A 25,194-nucleotide genomic window follows, 5' to 3' on the forward strand; every position below is an offset into this window, starting at 1 on the left:
TTACTATATAGTGCTAAGCAAAAAAATAAAGATTTAGTACACAGCGTGATACAAATTTTAGGAGAAAAAGGAAGAAAAAACTGCAGAAAAATATATCAACTTGTTAACAGTTTATTTCTGGGTACATAGGATACAAGAGGTTTTATTTTCTCATTCATACTTTTCCATTCTCTCCAAATTCTATCCATTAAGGATTTATTACTTTATAATAAGGGATGTGGCAATGTATATAAAAGTAATGATCTGACATTTGTATGCAAGATAGGTAAGAAGCAGCAGCAAGTTAGAGTGGTAGTGGGAATGGGAAGGAAAAAGCAAATCCGAAAGACGTTTTATAAGAAGAAACTCTAGGATATGAAACAGATGCAGCAGATAGAGGGTTTTCAGCATAATCAAAACTAGGATAGGTAAGAAGAATCCTACTTGATAGGGGAAAGAAGATGTTCAGTTTTGGACAAAATTGAGGATGATTCATATCTGAGGGCTATTTCTTTATAGGTAGTTGGAAATACAGATGAAGTTCGTTTTCTTTCGTTTTAGTATGTCTTTGAAAATTATGTAGGCTTTTTTCAGATTAGTGATAATTAAGGTTTTTCACTCTTCGAAATTAGAGAGGTTTTGCTTATTATGTTCTGTATTTATTATATTACTGCTTCACTTTTCTTGAATGTTACTTTATAAAATAACTGATTATCAAATGTTAGCCTGACTTCACCTTGTTTTGCCTTGGACTGGCTCAGAGTTCTCATGTTTCCACTGTTATTACACTATTATTACTCTCAGTTGTTCTTGTTGCTGTCAAAAACTATTATGTTTGAAGAAGTATAATTATTACCTGAGCAATATTTGCTTTTTAATACTGTTTTCTATGAATTTTAGGCAATGAATATTTTGACTTCAGTGCTGCTTCTATATGCAAAAGAGGAAGAAGCTTTTTGGCTTCTGGTTGCTGTATGTGAACGAATGTTGCCTGATTATTTTAATCGTCGAATTATTGGTAAAAGAAAAACCACACACACACATATGCATACACACACAGAGATGTATATTTCCTTTCTAAACAATTTCAGTGTCTCTTGTCTAATTACTAATAAAGTAGAAGGACTGATGGATTATGTTGTGGTATAAAATGCAAGCAATATCAAAATGTCACATTCACTGACATTCTCAAAAGAAGAGCTTTTTGTACTGAATGTATAGTCAGAAAGATTGTTTAATATGTTGCTTTTAAAAATAAAATACCTGGTCTGTTTCTTAACAAAAATGGAAGCATTAAGTTTATAAACTCTATGTTGCTAAAACAATGGTGATCTCAAGTATCCACAGCTACTGGTGAATTTTTGTAGTTTTTTGATGGGAGGGAGATTTCAATCTGCTTAAAATCTCCATATTTGTATGAATTATATAGATATTTGCAAGATTTCAAAGAAGGATTGAGTTCTTAGTTTGTTAATTGTATAATTTTTATTTTATTTTATTTTATTTTATTTTATTTTATTTTATTGAGATGGAGTCTTGCTCTGTCGCCCAGGCTGGAGTGCGGCCTCGGCTTACTGCAAGCTCCACCTCCTGGGTTCACGCCATTCTCCTGCCTCAGCCTCCCGAGTAGCTGGGACTACAGGCACCCGCCACCACGCCTGGCTAATTTTTTTTTTTGTATTTTTAGTAGAGACGGGGTTTCACCGTGTTAGCCAGGATGGTCTCAATCTCCTGACCTCGTGATCCACCCACCTCGGCCTCCCAAAGTGCTGGGATTACAGGTGTGAGCCACCGCGCCTGGCCAATATTTTCTTTAGTCATCAAATATTTACAGATCTGTGACCACTTACCTTAAAACTTATGAATGGTCTCTTTGTACCGTAATAGGCTTTCAGGATTGTGGTTAGGTCATCGATTGTACTGTCTTTCATTATAATTATTTGTGTATTTATCTTGTGTTGTGCTAGATATTAAACTCCCTGAACATGAGACTATTTCATTAATTGGTATAGCTCTTATAATACCTAGTACAGGTCTCTGCATATAATAAAGACTCAATAAATAACTCTTCAAATGAATTTGAATTGCGTTTCTGAAGTACATGACACTACTAGCAGTTAGATGTATAAAATACAGAAGAGGTTCTGAAAGAGTTCATAATTTAAGGAAGAAGAATGAGATACATCAGCATGCTAATAGAAGTGGGGAGGTATGGAAACAAGTCCTTTTGAAAAATGTTTATTTTTAAACTTCTTTTGATATTCTGTAGGTGCCTTGGTGGATCAGGCAGTCTTTGAAGAACTTATCAGGGATCACCTTCCTCAGCTGACAGAACACATGACTGATATGACATTCTTTTCCTCAGTTTCTCTCTCTTGGTTTCTCACACTTTTTATTAGTGTGCTACCTATTGAAAGTGCAGTGAATGTGGTGGACTGTTTCTTCTATGATGGAATAAAGGCCATTTTGCAACTGGGATTGGCAATACTTGACTATAATTTAGACAAACTGCTGACTTGTAAAGATGATGCTGAAGCTGTGACAGCCTTAAACAGGTATTGTAAGAACCATAACATTTAAATCTGGAGGAGATTTGAGAGATGATGTTGTTCAATCCCCTATTTTACAGAGGAAACTGAGCCCTAGAAATTTCAGTTTGTCCGAGATTACAAAACCACTTGAATGAAAGAGCTACACCTAAAGTCCAGTCCTCTATCTCCAGAAAAAATATAGCAAGAATAAATCACTTTGAAGTGAACCACTAAATTATGTACACATTTACACTAATATTGTTGATTCAGTATGCTAGGACTTTCATATTCCCAGTTTGAGCTATAAAGTGTCTATGTAGAATTAGTTCAAGCAGGAAAAGCATAGTTGATAATGTTAAATATCCAGTGGCCGGGAAGTTATTCTGGTTTCTATGTGGTTTCAGGTGGGTTGAACTTCATTTTCCTAGTAGCTTCTGTATGAATGCTATTTTGTATTGGAGCACATGTGTTGTATGTGTGTGTATGTGTATATGCACACATTTGTATATGCTAAATGAATAAATTTGAGTGGGCAACTATCATAATGCCACATGAAATCCCATTATGTACAGAATAAAATACAAACATCTTACTCTGGCATTCAGAACTCTGTGGTAAGGGCTCAGTGTACCTTTCTTCACTTATTTCCCCCTATATGCTTCTACATACCCTATATTCCACTCTTACTGAGCTGTGTGGTATTTGCCAAGTACTCTCTGAGCCTGTTTGCTTCCTTCAAAACCCCAAAATGATTCCTACACTATCCCATTTCCCTCACCCATGCCCTCCTAATGCTCAACCATCTTCAAACTCCACTTCTTGACCGGGTGCGGTGGCTCATGCCTGTAATCCCAGCACTTTCGGAGGCCGAGGCAGGTGGATCACCTGAGGTCAGGAGTTCAAGACCAGCCTGGCCAACATGGCAAAACCTCGTCTCAACTAAAAATACAAAAATTAGCCAGGCGTGGTGGTGAACACCTGTAATCCCAGCTACTTGGGAGGCCGAGGCAGGAGAATTGTTTGAAATCAGGAGGCGGAGGTTGTAGTGAGCCAAGATTGTGCCATTGCATTCCAGCCTGGATGACAGATCAAGACTCCATCTCAAAAACAAAAAACAAGTTCCACTTCTTTTTTTTTATTATTATACTTTAAGTTTTAGGGTACATGTGCACAACGTGCAGGTTTGTTACATATGTATACATGTGCCATGTTGGTGTGCTGCACCCATTAACTCATCATTTAGCATTAAGTATATCTCCTAATGCTATCCCTCCCCCTCCCCCACCCCACAACAGTCCCCAGTGTGTGATGTTCCCCTTCCTGTGTCCATGTGTTGTCATTGCTCAATTCCCACCTATGAGTGAGAACATGCGATGTTTCGTTTTTTGTCCTTGCGATATTTTGCTGAGAATGATGGTTTCCAGTTTCATCCATGTCCCTACAAAGGACATGAACTCATCATTTTTTATGGCTGCATAGTATTCCATGGTGTACATGTGCCACATTTTCTTAATCCAGTCTATCGTTGTTGGACATTTGGGTTGGTTCCAAGTCTTTGCTATTGTGAATAGTGCCGCTATAAACATATGTGTGCATGTGTCTTTATAGCAGCATGATTTATAATCCTTTGGGTATATACCCAGTAATGGGATGGCTGGGTCAAATGGTATTTCTAGTTCTAGATCCCTGAGGAATCCCCACACTGACTTCCACAATGGTTGAACTAGTTTACAGTCCCACCAACAGTGTAAAAGTGTTCCTATTTCTCCACATCCTCTCCAGTACCTGTTGTTTCCTGACTTTTTAATGATCGCCATTCTAACTGGTGTGAGATGGTATCTCATTGTGGTTTTGATTTGCATTTCTCTGATGGCCAGTGATGGTGAGCATTTTTTCATGTGTTTTTTGGCTGCATAAATGTCTTCTTTTCAGAAGTGTCTGTTCATATCCTTTGCCCACTTTTTTGATGGGGTTGTTTGTTTTTTTCTTGTAAATTTGTTTGAGTTCATTGTAGATTCTGGATATTAGCCCTTTGTCAGATGAGTAGGTTGCAAAAATTTTCTCCCATTCTGTAGGTTGCCTGTTCACTCTGATGGTAGTTTCTTTTGCTGTGCAGAAGCTCTTTAGTTTAATTAGATCCCATTTGTCAATTTTGGCTTTTGTTGCCATTGCTTTTGGTGTTTTAGACATGAAGTGCTTGCACATGCCTATGTGCTGAATGGTATTGCCTAGGTTTTCTTCTAGGGTCTTTATGGTTTTAGGTCTAACATGTAAGTCTGTAATCCATCTTGAATTAATTTTTGTATAAGGTGTAAGGAAGGGATCCAGTTTCAGCTTTCTACATATGGCTAGCCAGTTTTCCCAGCACCATTTATTAAATAGGGAATCCTTTCCCCATTGCTTGTTTTTGTCAGGTTTGTCAAAGATCAGATAGTTGTAGATATGCGGCATTATTTCTGAGGGCTCTGTTCTGTTCATTGATCTATATCTCTGTTTTGGTACCAGTACCATGCTGTTTTGGTTACTGTAGCCCTGTAGCCTTGTAGTATAGTTTGAAGTCAGGTAGGGTGATGCCTCCAGCTTTGTTCTTTTGCCTTAGGATTGACTTGGCGATGCGGGCTCTTTTTTGATTCCATATGAACTTTAAAGTAGTTTTTTGCAATTCTGTGAAGAAAGTCATTGGTAGCTTGATGGGGATGGCATTGAATCTATAAATTACCTTGGGCAGTATGGCCATTTTCATGATATTGATTCTTCCTACCCATGAGCATGGAATGTTCTTCTATTTGTTTGTATCCTCTTTTATTTCCTTGAGCAGTGGTTTGTAGTTCTCCTTGAAGAGGTCCTTCACATCCCTTGTAAGTTGGATTCCTAGGTATTTTATTCTCTTTGAAGCAATTGTAAATGGGAGTTCACTCATGATTTGGCTCTCTGTTTGTCTGTTATTGGTGTATAAGAATGCTTGTGATTTTTGTACATTGATTTTGTATCCTGAGACTTTGCTGAAGTTGCTTATCAGCTTGAGGAGATTTTGGGCTGAGACGATGGGGTTTTCTAGATATACAATCATGTCATCTGCAAACAGCGACAAAGTTCCACTTCTTCATAAGACCTTCCCTTGTCCTCTCAGTTGAAAGTAACCTCTAAATAACTAGGGAGAAATTATGTGTCATTTCTCTGCTTTAATAATGGTAGTTCCACTAATTCTTGTATTACTATCACTTTTCAATAGGTTCTTTGACAATGTCACTAATAAGGATAGTCCATTGCCTTCAAATGTTCAGCAAGGTTCAAATGTGAGTGATGAAAAAACCAGTCATACTAGAGTGGATATTACAGATTTGATTAGAGAATCAAATGAGGTAAGTTTTTTCATGCCATAAATATATTAGCTAGCATATTTAAAATGATTGAACTATGGTCTATCTCTAATGGTATATTAAGTGTAAGATAATAATGCAAGTAGACATACAACTTAAAATCCAACTTAACTTTTAAAATGAGTTCTGTGAACTGTTCTAGGTTGTGTAACCTCCTCTGCCTCAATTTGTTTTTCATTAAATGAAATTAAATTCACTTGCTTTCACAAATAATCACCACTTTAAACATCTATCACTGGATTAAAAGGTGAATTATTCTCATTATTATTATTCACTTCTTAGAGATTAAGAATTTTACCTATATTTTTGTACTTATTCTATTCACATAGTAGATGGAATTCTCTCCAGTGAATATATTTAAAAACTGAAACGTGGGAGGTAAAAATTTGCAAAATCATTGAACAAGTCAGGAAATTCCCTAGAAATAGAATCAAGGCCTCCAAGAATTCAGTCTGATAAAACTGAATTGTAAAAGAAGAAGTGGATGTTTATTATGAGTGAGTAGCCACTGAAATCATATCTCTTGCAGAAATATGGTAATATTCGCTATGAAGATATACACAGTATGCGCTGTCGAAATAGGTTGTATGTGATACAGACCCTAGAGGAAACAACAAAACAGAATGTGGTAAGTATGCAACCAATGGGAAAAAACCAGTTGGAGTAATTTTTTTTTCTATAACTTTCTTTAGAAATTATCTTCTGGGCGAATAAAATGAAAAGGACTAAACTTTTGAGCTAGATCCTTGCCAAGGTTTACCCTATGGTAAATTCTTTCTTAGAGAAAATACATTATTTTCTTCTGGTTGAATTATGTTGCTTTCTCCAACATGTTTTGTACTATTTGACCTTCAAGACCACTGAGACAGGGTCTCGTTCTGTTGCCCAGGCTGGAGTGCAGTGGCATGATCGCAGCTCACTGTAGCCTCTACCTCATGGGCTCAAGAGATCCTTCTTCCTCAGCCTACCAAGGAGCTGGGACTACATGCACACACCACCATGCCTGGCTAATTTTTAAATTTTTTTTCAGAGATAGGGTCTCAGTGTGTTTCCCAGGCTGTCTCAAACCCATGGGCTCAAGAGATCCTCCTTGCCTAGGCCTCCCAAAGGGTTAGGATTACAGGCGTGAGCTACCACACCTAGCCTGCAGCTCAGTGTTGAATGCTATCATGTTGGCATTTAAGCATAACATATTTGTGATGTGCTGCATCAGTAAGAACAGCCGATCTACATAGTAGTCAGTGCTCCAGTGAATATTATTATCCTTGGATACCTAAAGTAAATACTATGTTTTAAATACTTGTCTTTTTAATATTTGGATGGCTCCATAAGCAACTGTTAATATTGGTTGCCTTTGGTGAATCGGATTAATAGATTGCTGGTCAGAAGGAGGAGAGTTTTACTTTGCTGTTTATATTCTTCTGTACTGTTTGAGCTTTTATCATGACCATGTGTTGTTTTTGTAAACCTACTTGCTTAAAGGCCAAGGTCCTCAGAGATACAAATCTGGGAAGATTAATGTTTCTGAAGATTCCAGGTTTAGATTTCAATTGAATAATTCAGTGAGGTTACTGTGACATAGTTAGCATAGGGCCCCTTGTTTTAGTTTTTATATGTTAGCATTTTTAAAAATTTACTGAAGTAATACATGCTCACTGTAAATAATTTAAGCATTACATAAATGTAAAAAGTAGATTCCCCACCCCAGAAGTAACCATCTTAAAATAATTTGGCATATATCCTTTCAGACCTTTTATCTAGGTGTCTGCACACATGCATGTGTATTGGAAGGATATAGTTTTTGAAATGAGATCATACCAGTCACTTTGCTCTGCAACTTTTTTCATTCAGAAATAGATCATGGTTATTGAATATCAGTAAATATAGATCTACCTCACTCTTCCTAATGCATTGAATAGTATGCCATAATATGGATATGCTATAATTTATTCACTGCTGATGTACATTTAATATGTCTCCCTTTTTTGCTCTTACAAATAATACTTTATGTAAACATTCTTGTATATCTATTCTTTGCAAGATAGATATCTGGAAGTGGAAGCTGGGTAAAAGGGTATGCCCATTTAAAATTTGACAGGTCCCTGCCAAATTATGCTTCAAAAGATTTTGCCAAATTGTAATCCCACCAGCAGCCTGTAAGAATGCCCCTTTCCCCACATTCTCACTAACACCAGATATTTAAAATCTTGAATTTGTTGGCCAGGCATGGTGGCACACACTCGTAGTCCCAGCTACTCAGGAAGCTGAGATGGGAGGATCACCTTGAGCCTGGGAGTTCCAGGCTACAGTAAGCTATAATCATGCCACTGCACTCCAGCCTAGGCAACAGAGCTAGACCTTGTCTCTAAAACAAACAAAACAAAACAAAATCTTCAATTTGTGCCAATGTGATAGATCAAATACTTTTAAGGTTTCAATTCACTGATCACATATGTTTATTAGCCTTTTTAATTTATTCTCTTAATTGCCTATTCATAGCCTTTGCTTATTTTTCTATGAGATTGTCTTAAGTATTGATTTGTAGGAGCTCTTTTGACTATTAGTAGTACCAGTTCTTTGTCAGCTATATTTGTGGCCTAATATTTTCCCCTAGTCATCTTATTTCTTTCATTATCTTTATAATGTCTTTCAGATTATACAAGTTACAAATTTTCATGAAGTCTTTCTCTTTTTTATTACATGATATCTGGGTTTCATATCAAACTTAGCAGGCTTTCCCTATTTAAAATTATATAAATTATAAAAATATTTTTTGATATTGGCCTATAGTACTGGTATTGCTTTTTTAACATTTAGGACTTTAATACACCTAGAGTATATTTTTTTATTATGTAATATTATGTTTTTCCAACCAAAATCACTCATTTTCTAAAAACCAATTATCAAATAGTTTATTCTCACAGTACTCTACTTTTTTCATATGCTAAATTCTTATATACATACATGGGCTTTATTTTTGGACTCTCTTTTTTTGTTACTACAACAGTACCACACTCTTTCAATTACCATAGTTTGTCTACTTTGAAATCTGGTAAGGCTTTTATTCATTTTAACAGTCTGTCTTTTTAAATGTTCTTTAGTAAGCATTTTTAGTTTTCATCATGTAGGTCTTACACATTTCTTATTGGGTTTATTCTACCCCTATATATTTTATGGTTTTGCTGCTAATATGAATGAGATCATTTTTCCTTTACATTGCCTAATTCTTTATTGGCTGTGTGTGTAAAAGTTATTGATTTGGGTATGTTGCTTTTCTAAGTGGTCGCATTATTGACTCTCATTAATTGTACTATTTTTTTTTAGTTGACTTCAAATTTTCTGAATAGACAAGCATGTCATTTCCAGTCTTAGAATTTTGACCCTTCCTAACATTTATACCTCTTTTCTTTTTTCTGTGTTATTGCACTAAGTAGGATCTTCAGAGAATTATTGAATAATAGCAGTAGAAGCAGGCTTCCTTGTCTTATTCTTTTTGTTTTTTTTGAGACTGAGTCTCACTGTCGCCCAGGCTGGAGTGCAGTGGCACGATCTCTGCTCACTGTAACCTCCACCTCCTGGGTTCAAGCAATTCTCCTGCCTCAGCCTCCCGAGTAGCTGGGATTACAGGTGCCTGTCACCATGCCCAGCTAATTTTTGTATTTTTAGTAGAGATGGGATTTCACCATGTTGACTAGGCTGGTCTCAAACTCCTGACCTCAGGTGATCCACCCGCTTCAGCCTCCCGAAGTGCTGGGTTTGCAGGCATGAGCCACCACACCCAGCCGCAGGTTTGTTATATAGGTAAATTATGTGTCACAGGGTTTCGTGTACAGATTATCTCATCACACAGGTAATAATGGTACTCAATAGGTAGTTTTTTGATCTTCACCCTCCTCCCACCCTCCATACTCATGTAGGCCCCTGTTTCTATTGTTTCCCTCTTTGTGTCCATGTGTACTCAATGTTTAGCTCCCACTTATAAGTGAGAACATGCAGTATTTGGTTTTCTTTTCCTCTGTTAGTTCACTTAGGATAACGGTCTCCAGCTCCATCCATGTTGCTCCAAAGAACATAATATTATTCTTTTTTATGGCTGCATAATATTCCATGGTGTATATTGACCACATTTTCTTTATCCAGTCTACTGTTGATGGGCATCTAAGTTGATTCCATGTCTTTGCTATTGCAAATAATGCTGTGACATACATACACATACATGTGTCTTTATGGTGGAATAATTTATATTCCTTTAGGTATATGCCCAGTAATGGGATTTCTGAGTTGAATGGTAGTTCTCTGTTAAGTTCTTTGTGATATCTTCAAACTGCTTTCCACGGTGGCTGACTTAATTTACATTTCCACCAGCAGTGTATTAGCATTCCCTTTACTCCACAACCTCATCAGCATCTTGTTATTTTTTGACTTTTTAATAATCATCATTCTGATTGTGTGAGATGGTATCTCATTGTGATTTTGATTTGCATTTCTCTAATATTTAGTGATGTTGATCATGTGCTTGTTGGCTGCATGTAGGTCTTCTTTTGAAAAGTGTCTGTTCATGTCCTTTGCCCACTTTTTTATGGAGTTGTTTGATTTTTGGGTTTTGTTTTTTGTTTTTGTTTTGAGACAGAGTCTTGCTGTGTCACCCAGGCTGGAGTGCAGTGGTGCGATCTTGGCTCACTGCAAGCTCCGCCTCCCAGGTTCACGCCATTCTCCTGCCTCAGCCTCCCGAATAGCTGGAACTACAGGCATCCGCCACCATGCCCAGCTAATTTTTTGTATTTTTAGTAGAGATGGCGTTTCACCACATTAGCCAGGATGGTCTCAATCTCCTGACCTCGTGATCCGCCCGCCTCAGCCTCCCAAAGTGCTGGGATTATAGGCATGAGCCACCACACCTGGCCTGGTTTTTAATTTTTTAACTTCCTATGGATTCTGGATATTAGACCTTTGTCAGATGCATAGTTTGCAAATATTTTCTCCCACTCTGTAGGTTGTCTGTTTACTCTGTTGATAGTTTTACTGTGCAGACGCTCCTTAGTTTAATTAGTCCCATTTGTCAAATTTTATTTTTGTTGCAATTGCTTTTGGCATTTTTGTCTTGAAATCTTTGCCACCGCCTATATCTAGAATGGTACTCCCTAGGTTTTCTTCAAGGCTTTTTATAGTTGTAGGTTTTACATTTAAGTCTTTAATCCATCTTGAGTTGATTTTTGTATATGGTGGAAGGTAGGGATCTAGTTTCAATCTTCTACCTATGGTTAGCCAGTTATCCCAGCACCATTTATTGAATAGGTTGTCCTTTCCCCATTGCTTGTTATTGTTGACTTTGTTAAAGATCAGATGGTTATAGGTGTGCAGCTTTATTTCTGGGCACTCCATTCTGTTCCGTTAGACTATGTGTGTTTTTGTACCTGTACCATGCTGTTTTGGTTACTGTAGCCTTGTAGTATAGTTTGAAGGTGAATAACGTGATACCTCTAGCTTTGTTCATTTTGCTTAGTATTGCTTTGGCTATTTGGGCTCCTTTCTGGTTCCATATGAATTTTCTAGAATAGTTTTTTCTAATTCTGTGAAGAATGTCATTGGTAGTTTGATAGGAATAGCACTGAATCTTTAAATTGCTTTGGTTGGTATGGCCTTTTTAACAATATTGATTCTTCCTATCCATGAGCATGGAATGTTTTTCATTTGCTTGTGTCACCTCTGATTTCTTTGAGAAATGTTTGTAATCCCCATTGTAGAGACCTTTCACCTCCATAGTTAGCTGTATTCCTAGGTATTTTACTCTTTTTTTGGCTATTGTGAGTAGGATTGAGTTCTTGATTTGGCTCTCAGCTTGGACTTTGTTGGTACATAGAAATGCTACTGATTTTTGTATTCTGAAACTTTGCCAAAGTTGTTTACTAAATCTAGGAGCTTTTGGGCTGAGACTTTGGGGTTTTCTACATATAGAATCATATCATCTGCAAATAGAAATAGTTTGACTTCCTCTCTTCCTATTTGGATGCCTTTTATTTCTTTCTCTTGCCTGATTGTTCGGGCTAGGACTGTCTGTACTATGTTGAACCAGAGTGGTGAGAGTGGGCATCCTTGTCTTCTGGTTCTCAAGGGGAATGCTTCCAGCTTTCACCCATTCAGTATGATTTTGGTTGTGGATTTGTCATAAATGGCTCTTATTATTTTGAGATACAGTTCTTCAATGCCTAGTTTGTTGAGGCTTTTTAACACGAAGCAATGTTGAATCTTACTGAAAGCTTTTTCTGCATCTATTGAGACGATCGTGTGGTTTTTGTTTTAGTCCGTTTTTGTGATGAATTGCATTAATTGATTTGTGTATGTTGAACCAACCTTGTATCCCAGGGATAAAGCATACTTGCTCATGGTGTGTTAGCATTTTGATGTGCTGCTAGATTTGGTTTGCTAGTAGTTTGTTGAGGATTTTTGCATCTGTTCTCCTCAAGGATATTGGCCTGAAGTTTTCTCTTTTTTTGTTGTGTCTCTGCCAGTTATTGGTAGCAGAATGACACTGGCCTAAAAGAATGCATTAAGGAGGAGTCATTTCTCCTCAATTTTTTGCAATAGTTTCAGTAGGAATGGTACCAGCTCTTCTTTATATGACTGGTAGAATTTGGCTGTGAATCCATCTGGTACTGGGCTTTTTATGATTGGTGTGTGTGTGTGTGTGTGTGTGTGTGTGTGTGTGTGTGTGTGTTTCTGATTCAATTTTAGAACTTGTTTTTGGTCTGTTCAGGGTTTCAATTTCTTCCTGGTCCAATCTTGGCAAGTTGTGTGTTTCCAAGAATTTATCATTTCTTCTAGGTTTTCTAGTTTGTGTACATAGAGGTGTTCATAGTAGTCTCTGAGGGTATTTTTTGTATTTCTGTGGGGTCAGTGGTAATGTCTCTTTGTCATTTCTGATTGTGTCTATTTGTATCGTCTCTTTTTTCTTTATTAGTTTAGCTAGTGGTCTATCAGTCTTATTTATTCTTTTAAATAGCCAACTCATGGATTCATTGATCTTTTGTATGGGTTTTCATGTCTTGATTTCATTCAGATCAGCTCTGATTTTGGTAATTTCTTGTCTTCTGCTAGCTTTGGGATTGGTTTGTTCTTGTTTTCCTAGTTCCTCTAGGTGTGATGTTAGGTTGTTAATTTCAGATCTTTCTAACTTTTTTATGTAAGCATTTATGCTGTAAACTTCCTTCTTAACACTGCTTTAACTGTGTACCAGAGATTCTGATATGTTGTATCTTTATTCTCATTAGTTTTAAATATTTCTTGATTTATTCCTTAGTTTCATTGCTTACCCAAAAGTCATTCAGGAGCAGATTGTTTAATTTTTATGTGATTATATGGTTTTGAGCAATCTTCTTAGCATTTATTTTCATTTTTATTATGCTATGGTCCAAGAGTATAGTTGTTATGATTTTGGGTTTTTTGAATTTGCTGAGGATTGTTTTATGTCTGATTGTGTGGTTAATTTTAGAGTATGTGCCATGTGCAGACGAGAAGAATATGTTCTGTTGTTTTGGGGGGAAAAGTTCTGTAGATATCTGTTAGGTCCATTTGGTCAAGTGTTGAGTTCAGGTCCCGAATATCTTTGTTAGTTTTCTGCCTTGATGATATGACTAATACTGTCAGTGGGGTGTTGAAGTCCCCCACTATTATTGTGTAGTTATCTAAGTCTCTTTATAGGCCTCTAAGAACCTGTTTCACGAATCTGAGTGCTCCTATGTTGACTGCATATATATTTAAGATAGATGTCTTCTTGTTGACTTGAATCCTTTACCATTATATAATTCCTTTTTTGTTTTGTTTTGTTGTTGTTGTTGGCCTAAAGTCTGTTTTGTCTGAAATCAGAATAGCAAGCCCTGCTTTTTTCTGTTTTCCATTTGCTTGGTAGATTCTTCCTCAACCTTTTACTTTGAGCCTTTGGATGTCATTGCATGTGAGATAGGTCTCTTGAAGACATCATACAGTTGCATCTCACTATCTTATCCAACTTGCCACTCTGTGCCTTTTAATTAGGGCAGTCTAGTTACATTCTGGTTAGCCTGTTTACATTCAAGGTTAATATTAATATGTGTAGATTTGATCCTGATATCATGTTGTTAGCTGATTATTATGCAAAACTGATTGTGTAGTTGCTTTATTGTGTCAATAGTCTATGTACTTAAGTGTGTTTTTGTAGTGGCTGATAATCGTCTTTCCTTTCCATATTTAGCACTCCTTTCAAGATCTCTTGTAAGGCAGATCTAATGAACATGAATTCCCTTAGCATTTGCTTGTCTGAGAAGGATCTTATTTCTCCTTTGCTTATGAAGCTTAGTTTGGCTGAATACGAAATTATTGGCTGGAGTTTCTTTTCTTTAAGAATGCTGAATATAGGCCCTCAATCTTTTTTGGCTTGTAGCATTTCTGCTGAATAGTACACTGTTAGGCTAATGGGATTTCCTTTTTAGGTGACCTGCTCCTTATCTCTAGCTGCCTTTAATATTTTTTCTTTCATGTTGACCTTGGAGAATCTGATGACTGTGTGGCTTGGGGATGGTAATCTTATATAGTATCTTGCAGGGGTTCTCTGCATTTCCAGAATTTAATGTTGTCCTGTCTAGCAAAGTTGGGGAAATGTTCATTTATTTTTGTCTAAGTTAATTCAGAGAACCAGTCTTCAAGTTCTGAGATTCCTTCCTCAGCTTGGTCTATTCTGTTGTTAATGCTTGTGATAGTATTATGAAATTCTTGTAGTAAGTTTTTCAGCCCTATCAGATCAGTTTGATTCTTTCTTAAAATGGTCATTTTGTCTTTCACCTCTTGTATCCTTTTATTGTATTCCTTAGATTCCTTGGATTGGGTTTCAACATTCTCCTGAATCTCAATGATCTTCATTTCTATGTAGATTCTGAATTATATGTCTGTCATTTCAGCCATTTCAGCCTGGCTAAGAACCACTGCTGGGGAACTAGTGCAGTTGTTTGGAGGTAAGGTGACACTCTGGTTTTTTGAGTTGCCAGAGTTCTTGTGCTGGTTCTTTCTCATCTGCGTGAGCTGATATTCCTTTAATCTCTGAAGTTGTTTTCCTTTGGATGGGTTTTTTTTTTTTTTTTTTTTTGCTTTTATCTTCTTTGATGCCCTTGGGGGTTTGATTGTGGGTTCAGTTGACTGGCTTTGATTTTGAAGATTTCAGATGGCCAAGGCTCACCTGAGCTCTCCTGAGATGAGTGTGCTACCTCTGCGGGGCTGGTACCAGACCCCCAGCTTTGTTCTCTGGGCCCTCGGGGCTAGGAACCTGCTCTGCCAAAGAGGCCAAGGTGTTCCCAGTCCACTGGCCTCAACACTACAATGGAGGTGCTAGCCAAAACACTTAGTTCGGGGTGGTGGCGGTGGAATCCATGCTTGCTCATGCATGCCAGCATCCGTGGCAGCGTGGCAGCATACACATGCATTGGCTCAGGCTGGGTGCTCGTAGGAGCCTTTACCTTAGTTTTCACAGGTGGTGTATACTGGCAGAATATTTTAGTGTTGTCTTTTGGGCTGCGATCCAGTAGGTGGCGCTTAAGAGTGTTAGCCAGCAGATAGCTTCTTGCTCTGCTGCATGGCTCCGGGGTAATGGTCTGTGAATGGGGACAGGGAGATGGCCCATTCACCTAGTCCACCCCTGGGCCTTGGAGGAACCCCTTCTGATTACTGGCTTCATGCCCGCATTTCTTTTGTTGGGTGCTCTGGTCCACAGGGCTCCCTCAGGTAGGAGCCACAGTTGGCAAACAGGTCTTATCCTTACTGGGTCGGCCCTGTGGAGGGAGGCACACACCACCCCTCTATCAAGCTGCGAACCTGGGTGTCTCATCTCTCAGTGATGCTTGGGCACCACCTAAGTCAGAAAGTCCCGCCCAACTGGGAGCTTCGGGGGTGAGTAGTGTCACCTAATCTGCTGTCCAAGTGCATCCTGAGGGTACCAGGGGTTGCAACTGCCAGCAGAGTTTAGGCAGAAGCTGGACCACTGGACTGGAAGCTCTAACAGGCATTGCCCACCTGGCTACCAGTGGTGGAGCGTGGTGGGGTCACCTGCCCTGCCTGTTGGGTGTTTCCAGTGACAACAGGATGTTGCAGCCACTGGCTAAGTTCAGACAGAAGCGGGACATCTGGGCTGGAAGCTCCAGCAGGTGTTGCTCGCCTGGCTACCAGTGACAGGAGTGGGTGGGGTCGTCCGCCCTGCCGTGTAGGTGTTTCATGGGACAACAGGAGGCTGCAGCCTCTGGCCGATTTCAGGCAGAAGCGGTAGTGCTGGGCTGGAAGCTGGCACCAAGCCTTGTCTGGTGAGGAGGGTGGACCAATCCTACTGCTCCCAGGCACCGTGACTTTGGCCTCTATTGGGGCTGTGGCGCTGGTGTTGGTCTGTTCCAGGATCCGAGGCTTGTAGAGGTCCCCTTGGACTTAAGAGTTGCCTCTGCAAACCGTCTGGGTGGCTCTCTGCCTCAGTTTAGAGGTGAGGTGGGAGGATGAGAGTGGCAAGTAGGGGGTTAGGGCAGGGGAATTCTCCCACTCCCAGCCTTACACAGATCCCCATGGAGAGTGTGAATTACCCTCTCCTGTATTGGGGAGCTTCTCCTGACTCCACATTGATGCCAGATAGGCTGCTGCCCAGCTTCACTCCTCTCTGCTCTCTGTGTCCCCTTGCTGCTTTGATGGTTCCCAGTGTGGTTTCTTAGATGATTGGCTTTTAGGGTCAGTGTTCACTAAATCTTTTGTTTCCCCTCCATAAGAGAGCAGCACCCATGATCTGCTTCTAGTTTGTCATATTGGCCCCTCCCATGCTGGGCACCTTTTTTTTTTTTTTTTTTTTTTTTTTTGAGACAGTCTCACTCTGTCGCCCAGGCTGGAATACAGTGGCATGATCTCGGCTCACTGCAACCTCTGCCTCCCGGGTTCAAGTGATTCTTGTGCCTCAGTCTCCCGAGTAGCTGCGATTATAGGCATACGCCACCACACCTGGCTAATTTTTGTATTTTTAGTAGAGACAGGGTTTCACCAAGTTGGCCAGGCTGGTCTTGAACTCCTGGCCTCAAGTGATCTGCCTGCCTTGGCCTCCCAAGTGCTGGGATTACAGGCATGAGCCACCATTCCTCTGCTGGGCACTTTAAATGACCTCTGTATCCATGCTTAAATTATCCACTTCTCGATGATAGTCATTTGTGATTTCTTTCGTCTCACTTGCCAGAAATGTGTCTATCTTATTGATTTTTTCAATAAACCAACTCTTAATTTTATTTACTGAGTCTACCAGGTTTTTTTAATTTTCTGTATTTCATCAATTCTAGCTTTTTTCTTTACCTTTGCTTTCAAATTTCTTAGATATCATAATGATTGTATCATTAGTCCTTCTTCTTCATGGAATAGGATAAAAGTACATATTTTCTAAGCTTATTACTTCTTGGATTATGTTTTTTGGCATAGAGAGGGAATGTACATCTCCCAATGCCTTTGAAGTATTTAATAGCAACCTCACATGATGACTAGATATGCTGCTTATGTGGCAAGAGAGGAATATATGGAATAGGACTTAGAATACTGTTACTTATATTTATAGACATTAAGTGGCTGTTCTTTGGCAGTGATTTCCGAGTATGAAGAGATGAATATCAAAGTACATATTAGAGTAGAATTGAACTAGTCTACTACTACTTTTTAAAAGGATAAAATAGATAATAACTTTATAATATAATAACTTATAATAACTTTTTATTATTCATTTAAGAAGTTAAAAGACAAATATTTTCTTCTAGCAGAGAGAGACTCTAAGGTAATTCAAAGAGAATTTCTTTACTGCAATGTTAAAATCTGTGTACTAAATTGCTTTTAATCTTTTTAAAGTTGCGTGTTGTATCACAAGATGTGAAATTGAGCCTTCAAGAATTGGATGAACTTTATGTCATCTTTAAGGTACTGTTGTTCTTCTTTAAATGAAAAATAATGCTTTTTTTAGCAGAATTGTATCACAGCCATTCTAATTATTTTTATCTTTATTTTAGCAGACATGGTTTTTAAAATCTTCCAAAATTACTTTTTCTAATTAGTAACTTTCCTTTTTTATTTATTTTTAATAGAAAGAGCTGTTTTTATCTTGTTATTGGTGTTTGGGTTGCCCAGTATTGAAGCATCATGACCCCAGTCTGCCATATTTGGAACAGTATCAGATTGACTGCCAGCAGTTCAGAGCGTTGTATCACTTGTTGAGTCCCTGGGCTCATTCTGCAAATAAAGACTCACTAGCTTTATGGACATTCAGATTGTTAGATGAAAACTCTGATTGCCTTATAAACTTCAAAGAATTCTCCTCTGCAATTGGTAAGATGATTTTTTTAAGCAAAAAAAAAAAAGGTGCTCCTAGAAATACTTAGTATTGCCTATTATTGCCAATTTAGTCAGATTATATCACCATGGGTTACAGTGTGTTTAGCTTTAGTAATAAATGCACCCTTTTCTGCATTTGTTGCTAAATCTAAGTATTTTGATATTATTTTCCCCAACCCTTTCAGAAAAGCAAGCTGTTAGATGTGAGTGTTTTAAGGGTTAACATGAGGAAGATAACGTCCCAATTTTCCCACACTCAGATGCATGGGTACTACCGAAGGACTTCCCCCACCCCACCGACCTCCCCGTAAAAATTCAACCACATAGCCTAGAAGAGTGGTAGATAAATACCCAGCAAACATGTTGTACCTACAGATAGTCAAGATGTTGTACCTGTAGATATTGTTCCTTTGCTTTTCCAGATACCCCAGCATGCTTTCTTATCAGGGATCACCCCTTGAAGAACAGTTCTCTCCTGCACAGGCCTCATTCAAAAGAAAAGAGAAATCTGAGATTGGGGGGAAGGAGCTAGGAAAGAGAACATTTTACTTTTTTGATAAAGAGTATTTTGCTTATACAGTTATACACTTGAAGGAGAGCATCTGATTGACTAGGTGGTTGTTTAATTGTTAGCTTAAGTAACAGGTTTCTAAATCCTAATTTTTGACTAATGTCTATATCTTAATTAATCTTTGTTGCTGAAATTGATTGAATGTTCTTTAGATACATGATTATTTACAATTGAATTTTATTGAACAGACATAATGTACAATGGAAGTTTTACTGAGAAGCTTAAGCTGCTTTTTAAGCTACATATTCCTCCAGGTAAGAGTTTACCAGTCTTTAACGATGTACAGCAGGAATTTATTCCATTTTAGCAAGTATAATTACAGATTTTTTTAACAACTAAACTAATTTTCAACATGATATAAGATCGTTGCTTCACTGTGGCCCTCAAATTATATTATGACTACTTTTGCTGATATAGATACAGTGATCTTCTATGGAAGAGATTCTGTGTAACATATGGGCCCACAAGTTTCCTTCCTGTTAGTAGTCAATTTAATGATAAGTAGTTTGTATATAAGAATCACATATCATTTGATTGTTGGTATAATGTTGAATTGTTGTTGTTGTCATTAGAGTGGAAATTAACTTTAGACAAACTGCCAAACCTGCGAAATACTACAAATTATTCAGAAAAATGGGACAAGGAAGCAGGGATATTAAATATTTTAAAAAGGAAGCACAATAAACGCTATCATTTATTAAGCACTTGCTCTGTCAAGACATTAACTTTACATGCATTTTTTAAATTTAATTCTCACAATATCCCTGATAGGTGGCATTATCCTTCCAATTTTGATGATAAGGAAACTGAGAGCTGGAAAGATAAAAATTTGCCAAAGATCACATCGCTAATAAATTGCATAGCAAACTGAAGTCTGACTCCAAAGCTCACATTTCTTTATATTCTTCCGTACTACCTCAAAATTACCACACCATTCAGTTTACTTGTTTTTCCCACCGACCTGAAGAGGATGCCTTGCCAAAGCCTGATCCCTACTTTGTGAAAACAGTCTTAGGCTTTAAACTGAAGGAGCATTGCAAAAAGTACCTTTTAGCCGAGATGGGGTAGTTCACAAAAACAAACAGCACCTCATAATTTGTTTAAAGCTACACCTGGGATCCCTTTTCAGCTTTTCTCAGGATAGCCGGGAAACATTCTTTACCACACCAACAAGGTAAAGGCCATCTTTAACCCTTCACACACTCAAATCACAAACACATCATTAAAAGCAAAAGACAAATCACCTAAAAATTTAATTATGAAAGGAGTTTCCATTGTCAAATCAGGCTACTGTTAGAATGTTTAATATTGTCATCAACTATGCTTTTAATAGAGGGATAAAAAATAGGAAAGACATTATGTACCTGTTAAAGCACAAGTAGGAAGTAAACCAAAGCACCCAACTTTCTGTTTTCCTTATTATTGAGGATGTTTTTTAAATGGCTGAGGTCACATTTTCAGAGATTTCTAAATGCCAGATTTAAACAATTTCAACTTTTAATAGCTCTTGGAAAACCATTAAAAAAACAAGTAGGAAAAAAATAGAACTCAAAATGATCAGCTACTTCTTGTATTTACTATATTTTATATATATTACATATATTACAGTATAATTACTATATATTACAGTAGAGTAGAACCACTTCTGTATTTCTTCACTTACATCTTTCTTATACAGAAACTCTTTAACACCCAGTTCCCAGATATACCTGACCCATTATGAACCTCATCTCTGCCCCTGGTTGTTAATAAATGTAATTTGGGTTATTTATATGTTTTCAGCTTATACTGAAGTGAAATCTAAGGATGCTTCAAAAGGAGATGAACTTTCCAAGGAAGAATTACTTTATTTCAGTCAGCTGCATGGTAAATACCTGTTTAAAATGTTAACTGTTTTGATGATTAGCCACCCATAAAGATCTTGCTGACTTAGATATACTTTACCCAACTAAAATTGGGCTTCATTTTAACTTATACTTCTTTTGTATTACCACAGCACTTAGCATGGTCCATAAATGTTTGACCGGTTAACCAAATTGCATTTTGGTGCTTTGATTTGTGGAATTTCTTGCTTATTGGAGACTCAATAAAGTATTTTGTTTCTACTTACGTTGCAGAAATTTCTAAAATGTATTAGACCATTTTCATGCCTTGATAAAATACAATAGAATCTTTGATGATTAAAGGCCATAGCTATTTTTCAAACAGTGAATACTTATTATAAATCACTGTAGGTGTAGGAGACAGGGATGAGTCTGTCTCCAAGACAAAATTTAAAGTGATATGAGTTTATTTTTGTGTCCTTTAGTTTATTTTCATAAATATTCAATGTCCTATAGAGGGATGAACCCTGATTAATGTATATTTGTGGTTATTATATGTTAAAGTGTTTGAACATTAAGTTTGAAGGGACCTTACAAATCATCTAATCAAGTCTCTTCCTTTTATAGATAAAGGCACTAAGGCCCAGAGAGAAGTGACTTGTGCAAGGTTTCACAGTGAGTTGTTGCCACAGTCAGGGCTTTGTAGCACATTCTTCTGACGTCCAGTATGTGCTTTTTTTCTCCTGATAATAAAAGTAATATAACTTTATTTAAAGAAAGTCACAAAGAAGAAAATACCACCCAGAAATAAATACTTAATATTTGGTATGCTTCCTTCTAAGATTTTTTAAAATACGGATTTTCCCCCAATGTTCTTTTTACTGTGAAAGTTTTGGAATATTTTGTCTTCTGATGATAGGTCAAGTCAGCTAAAATTTGTTTGCAGAATTGAATAAAATAATGTGCTTATACGTCTATATGAAACATTATTTTGCTTTCAAAGAGTATTTGTTAAACATCTTACAGAATGCAATTACATCTTTTCTTATAGTTTCCAAGCCTGCAAATGAGAAGGAAGCAGAATCAGCAAAACACAGCCCTGAAAAAGGTACTATGATCTAGGAGTTATCATTTAATTTATTTAGTTATTTTTTATGTAAATAAGGATAGCTACAAAGGGGGAAAAGGTGGATTCCTTTTAAAGGCTATTGATGTCTCAGAAATTATAGAAAATATGATAGTAAATGACCCATATTCATTTAATTTTATTATTTTTAAAAGATTTGTTTTTAATTACAAAAGTAATAGATAATTCTTAGAAAAGAAATTCAGACAGTACATAAGTCCTTTTGCCTTCACTCAACCCTACCCGAAAACATTTTTGTCTATATCCTTTTCAGATCTATTCCTATGTATACACAATGTATGCAGACATCTCTCTTTTTTAAAAAAATATTCCATAAGTACTGTTTTATAATTTCCTTTTTGGATTTTGCAGTATATCATGGACATCTTTTAATGTCAGTACATTTGTATCTTAAACTCTTTGAATGAATAAGTAGTGTTTCAAATTTTTGAAAAAGAGCCACCAAAGACCACTTTGTTTTGTTTGTTTTGAGATGGAGTCTTGCTCTGTCGCCCAGGCTGGAGTGCAGTGGCATGATCTCAGCTCACTGCAACCTCTGCCTCCCGGATTCAAGCCATTCTCCTGCCTCAGCATCCCGAGTAGCTGGGACTACAGGCGCCCACCACCACACCCGGCTAATTTTCATATTTTTAGTAGAGACAGGGTTTCACCATGTTGGCCAGGCTGATCTCGAACTCCTGGCCTCAGGTGATCTGCCCACCTCGGCCTCCCAAAGCCCTGGGATTACAGGCGTGAGCCACCGTGCCCAGCCCACTTTGGAACAATATATGCATATTAAGAACATAATATAGAAGCTGTTTTAAACTTAATAGTATACATGAGAATGACTACATAAAATTTGCATTATTAAGTCGGGGTGTATTGTTTTAATCTAAATATGTCCTTTCTCCCTCTCTCGCCACATATTCCCTAGTTCCCAACTTTCCTAAAGTAAACGTTTTAGTCTAAACAGAAATGGGAAAAGTATTCTGAGAGCCAGTGGGTGAAATGGAAGGTAATTTCAGATCATTTCCTGGATTTAAAAAATGGAATCTTATATCTCAGTGAAATACCTTTTAATCATAATTATTATTTTTGAAATTTGGGAAAGTATAGTGGGCTGTTCCTTATGAAATAGTTTTACTCCCTTTCTTCAGGCAAAGGGAAAATTGATATTCAAGCATATCTAAGTCAATGGCAAGATGAGCTTTTCAAAAAAGAAGAAAACATTAAGGATTTACCAAGAATGAATCAGGTATAGCATTTTTAAAAAGAAAATTCTAAGTTCTTGCTTTTTTGTATGGATGTGGGTGTAACCTCTAAAATAGCTAACATGCTATTCCCAAAATAGTTAAATAATCTATCTATTAGCTCTCTAAGTTTCAGATGAGCATGGAAGAGTGGGAAGAAATTTTTTAATGATTTTTTTATTTTTAACACTCAAATGTGTCCAGTGTTTCAGAGAATTCTTCTGCTGTGACATGTACCTATAGAAAAAAGTATGTGTAGTATATTTCCAACTTTATTGGAAATGTTCATTTATTCAGTAAACATTTGTTTACTGTATACCAGATACCAAACCCAATGCTAGGTACTGGGAATGATAAATTACTGAGATGGGTCACACCCTGGTTCCTACTGATCTTATATCTGAACATAATTTTAAGTTCATCTCTTTCTTATACACTGCCTAATCAAAATATGTTCTTCTTTTTTTAATTAAAATCTGGTTAGTACAGATCTGAGGATCCCGAGAACTTTACCAAAATGAAAACTATCAAATAACTTCATATTTCTCAGTGGACTATATCATTTGACAATTGAATAAGTACTTTCTAAAATGAGTCAGTATGACATATTTATTCTAGAATTACTATAAATGAACAGTACTATTGTTTAGGGAAAAATTCTCTCAAACTGCCTTTTTTCCTCTACTCTCACACCATGACAATAACAATCATCAACATAGAAGAAAATGTCTGTGGCCAAATGTGTGGGGGTTTTCCCCCCCACCAAGCAGCAGATACCAGCTGAGTGTCCTCCAATTAAATTCCAACACTATCTACCTAGAAATAGTATGAGATCCCACAGGTTGAGTGTTCAGTCCCCAAGACTGCTCCCTCCTTTCCCCCAGTAACAAGTCTGAGCCTCCTGAACTTCTGGCTGACCAACTTCAAGTTGGGGTTCCCACTATCCCTTCTTTGAGTTCGATTAATTTGCTACAGAGAGACTTACAGAACTCAGAGAAATAGTTATATTTACTGGTTTACTAAGAAGGATATTTTAAAGAATACAAATAAACAGCCAGAAGAAGAGATACACAGGGCGAGGTCTGGAAGGGTCCCAAGCGCAGGAGCTTCTGTCCCCGTGGAGTTGGGGTGCACCACCCTCCCGGCATGAGGATGAGTTCTTCTTTACCTTCCTCCTGTCAGCCTTCATGCATTCAGCTATCAGAAGCTCCCTGAACCCAGTTATCTTGGGTTTTTATGGAAGCTTCATGATGTCAGCATTCCTTCCCCTAAGGGTATGAGGTAGGACCCTTTCTAGGGAGGGTTTTAAGACCAACTATCAGAAAGCTACTCTGGAGGATGAGGCAGGAGAATCACTTGAACCTGGGAGGTGGTGGTTGCAGTGAGCCGAGACTGCACCATTGCACTCCAGCCTGGGCGAGCTGAGATTTAACCATTGCACTCCAGCCTGGGTGAGCTGAGATTTCACCACTGCACTCAAGCCTGGGTGACAAGAGCGAAACTCTGTCAAAAAGAAAGAAGGAAGGGGAGGGGAGGGGGAGGGGGAAGGAAGGGGAAGGGGAGGGAAAGGGGAGAGAAGGGAAGGGAAGAAAAGACTGTAACAAAGGACTATGGGAGTTGTGAACTAGGAACCCAGAAAAATATTATATATATATATATATATGGAATTCAGGATTAAACATCTTAAACAATTCTTAAACAAAAGCCTATGATTCTAATGTCAGTGACTTTTCATTCCATGGAAGCAGGTCAAAGTGCAGCCTAATTTATGCACAATTTTAACTATATTTCTGTCCAGAATTCTTGTTCACCCTCTGAGGACAGCTTCAAAGGGACTTTGCCTAATTAGAAGTACCACCTGGCCAGGCGCAGTGGCTCATGCCTGTAATCTGAGTGCTTTGGGAGGCCAAAGTAGGAGAGGATCACTTGAGGCTAGGAGTTTGAGATCAGCCCAGGCAACATAGTAAGATCCTGTCTCTACAAAAAATGTGAAAGTTAGCCAGGCATGGTGGCATGTGCCTATAGTCCTAGCTACTTGGGAAGCTGAGGTGTGAGGATCACTTGAGCCCAGCAGTTGGAAGCTGCAGTGAGCTATGATTGCACCATGGTACTCAAGCCTGGACAACACAGCAAGGCCTTGTCTAAGGAAAAAAAAATAGCACCTAACATTTAAGTAATGC

At 37.8% G+C, this 25,194-nt stretch overlaps 1 protein-coding gene across 5 annotated transcripts in view; it reads left to right on the plus strand.

Moving 5' to 3' along the window:
• Positions 1-25,194, plus strand: part of TBC1D8B (TBC1 domain family member 8B) — a 72,689-nt gene that overhangs the window by 44,912 nt on the left and 2,583 nt on the right. For 2 of the 5 annotated variants that reach the window (XM_016943967.3, XM_016943970.3), the window contains exons 11-21: positions 880-997; positions 2,249-2,534; positions 5,743-5,872; positions 6,420-6,518; positions 17,765-17,833; positions 17,998-18,238; positions 19,004-19,069; positions 20,598-20,681; positions 21,266-21,313; positions 21,690-21,746; positions 22,922-23,019. In XM_016943967.3, coding sequence (XP_016799456.1) covers positions 880-997; positions 2,249-2,534; positions 5,743-5,872; positions 6,420-6,518; positions 17,765-17,833; positions 17,998-18,238; positions 19,004-19,069; positions 20,598-20,681; positions 21,266-21,313; positions 21,690-21,746; positions 22,922-23,019 — 1,296 coding nt within the window. The remainder of the gene's footprint in view (positions 1-879; positions 998-2,248; positions 2,535-5,742; positions 5,873-6,419; positions 6,519-17,764; positions 17,834-17,997; positions 18,239-19,003; positions 19,070-20,597; positions 20,682-21,265; positions 21,314-21,689; positions 21,747-22,921; positions 23,020-25,194) is intronic. The other 3 variants (XM_016943968.3, XM_016943971.3, XM_016943972.3) reach the window with 3 other exon arrangements.

This window comes from Pan troglodytes, chromosome X, assembly GCF_028858775.2.
Source record: "Pan troglodytes isolate AG18354 chromosome X, NHGRI_mPanTro3-v2.0_pri, whole genome shotgun sequence".
Taxonomy (NCBI): domain Eukaryota; kingdom Metazoa; phylum Chordata; class Mammalia; order Primates; family Hominidae; genus Pan; species Pan troglodytes.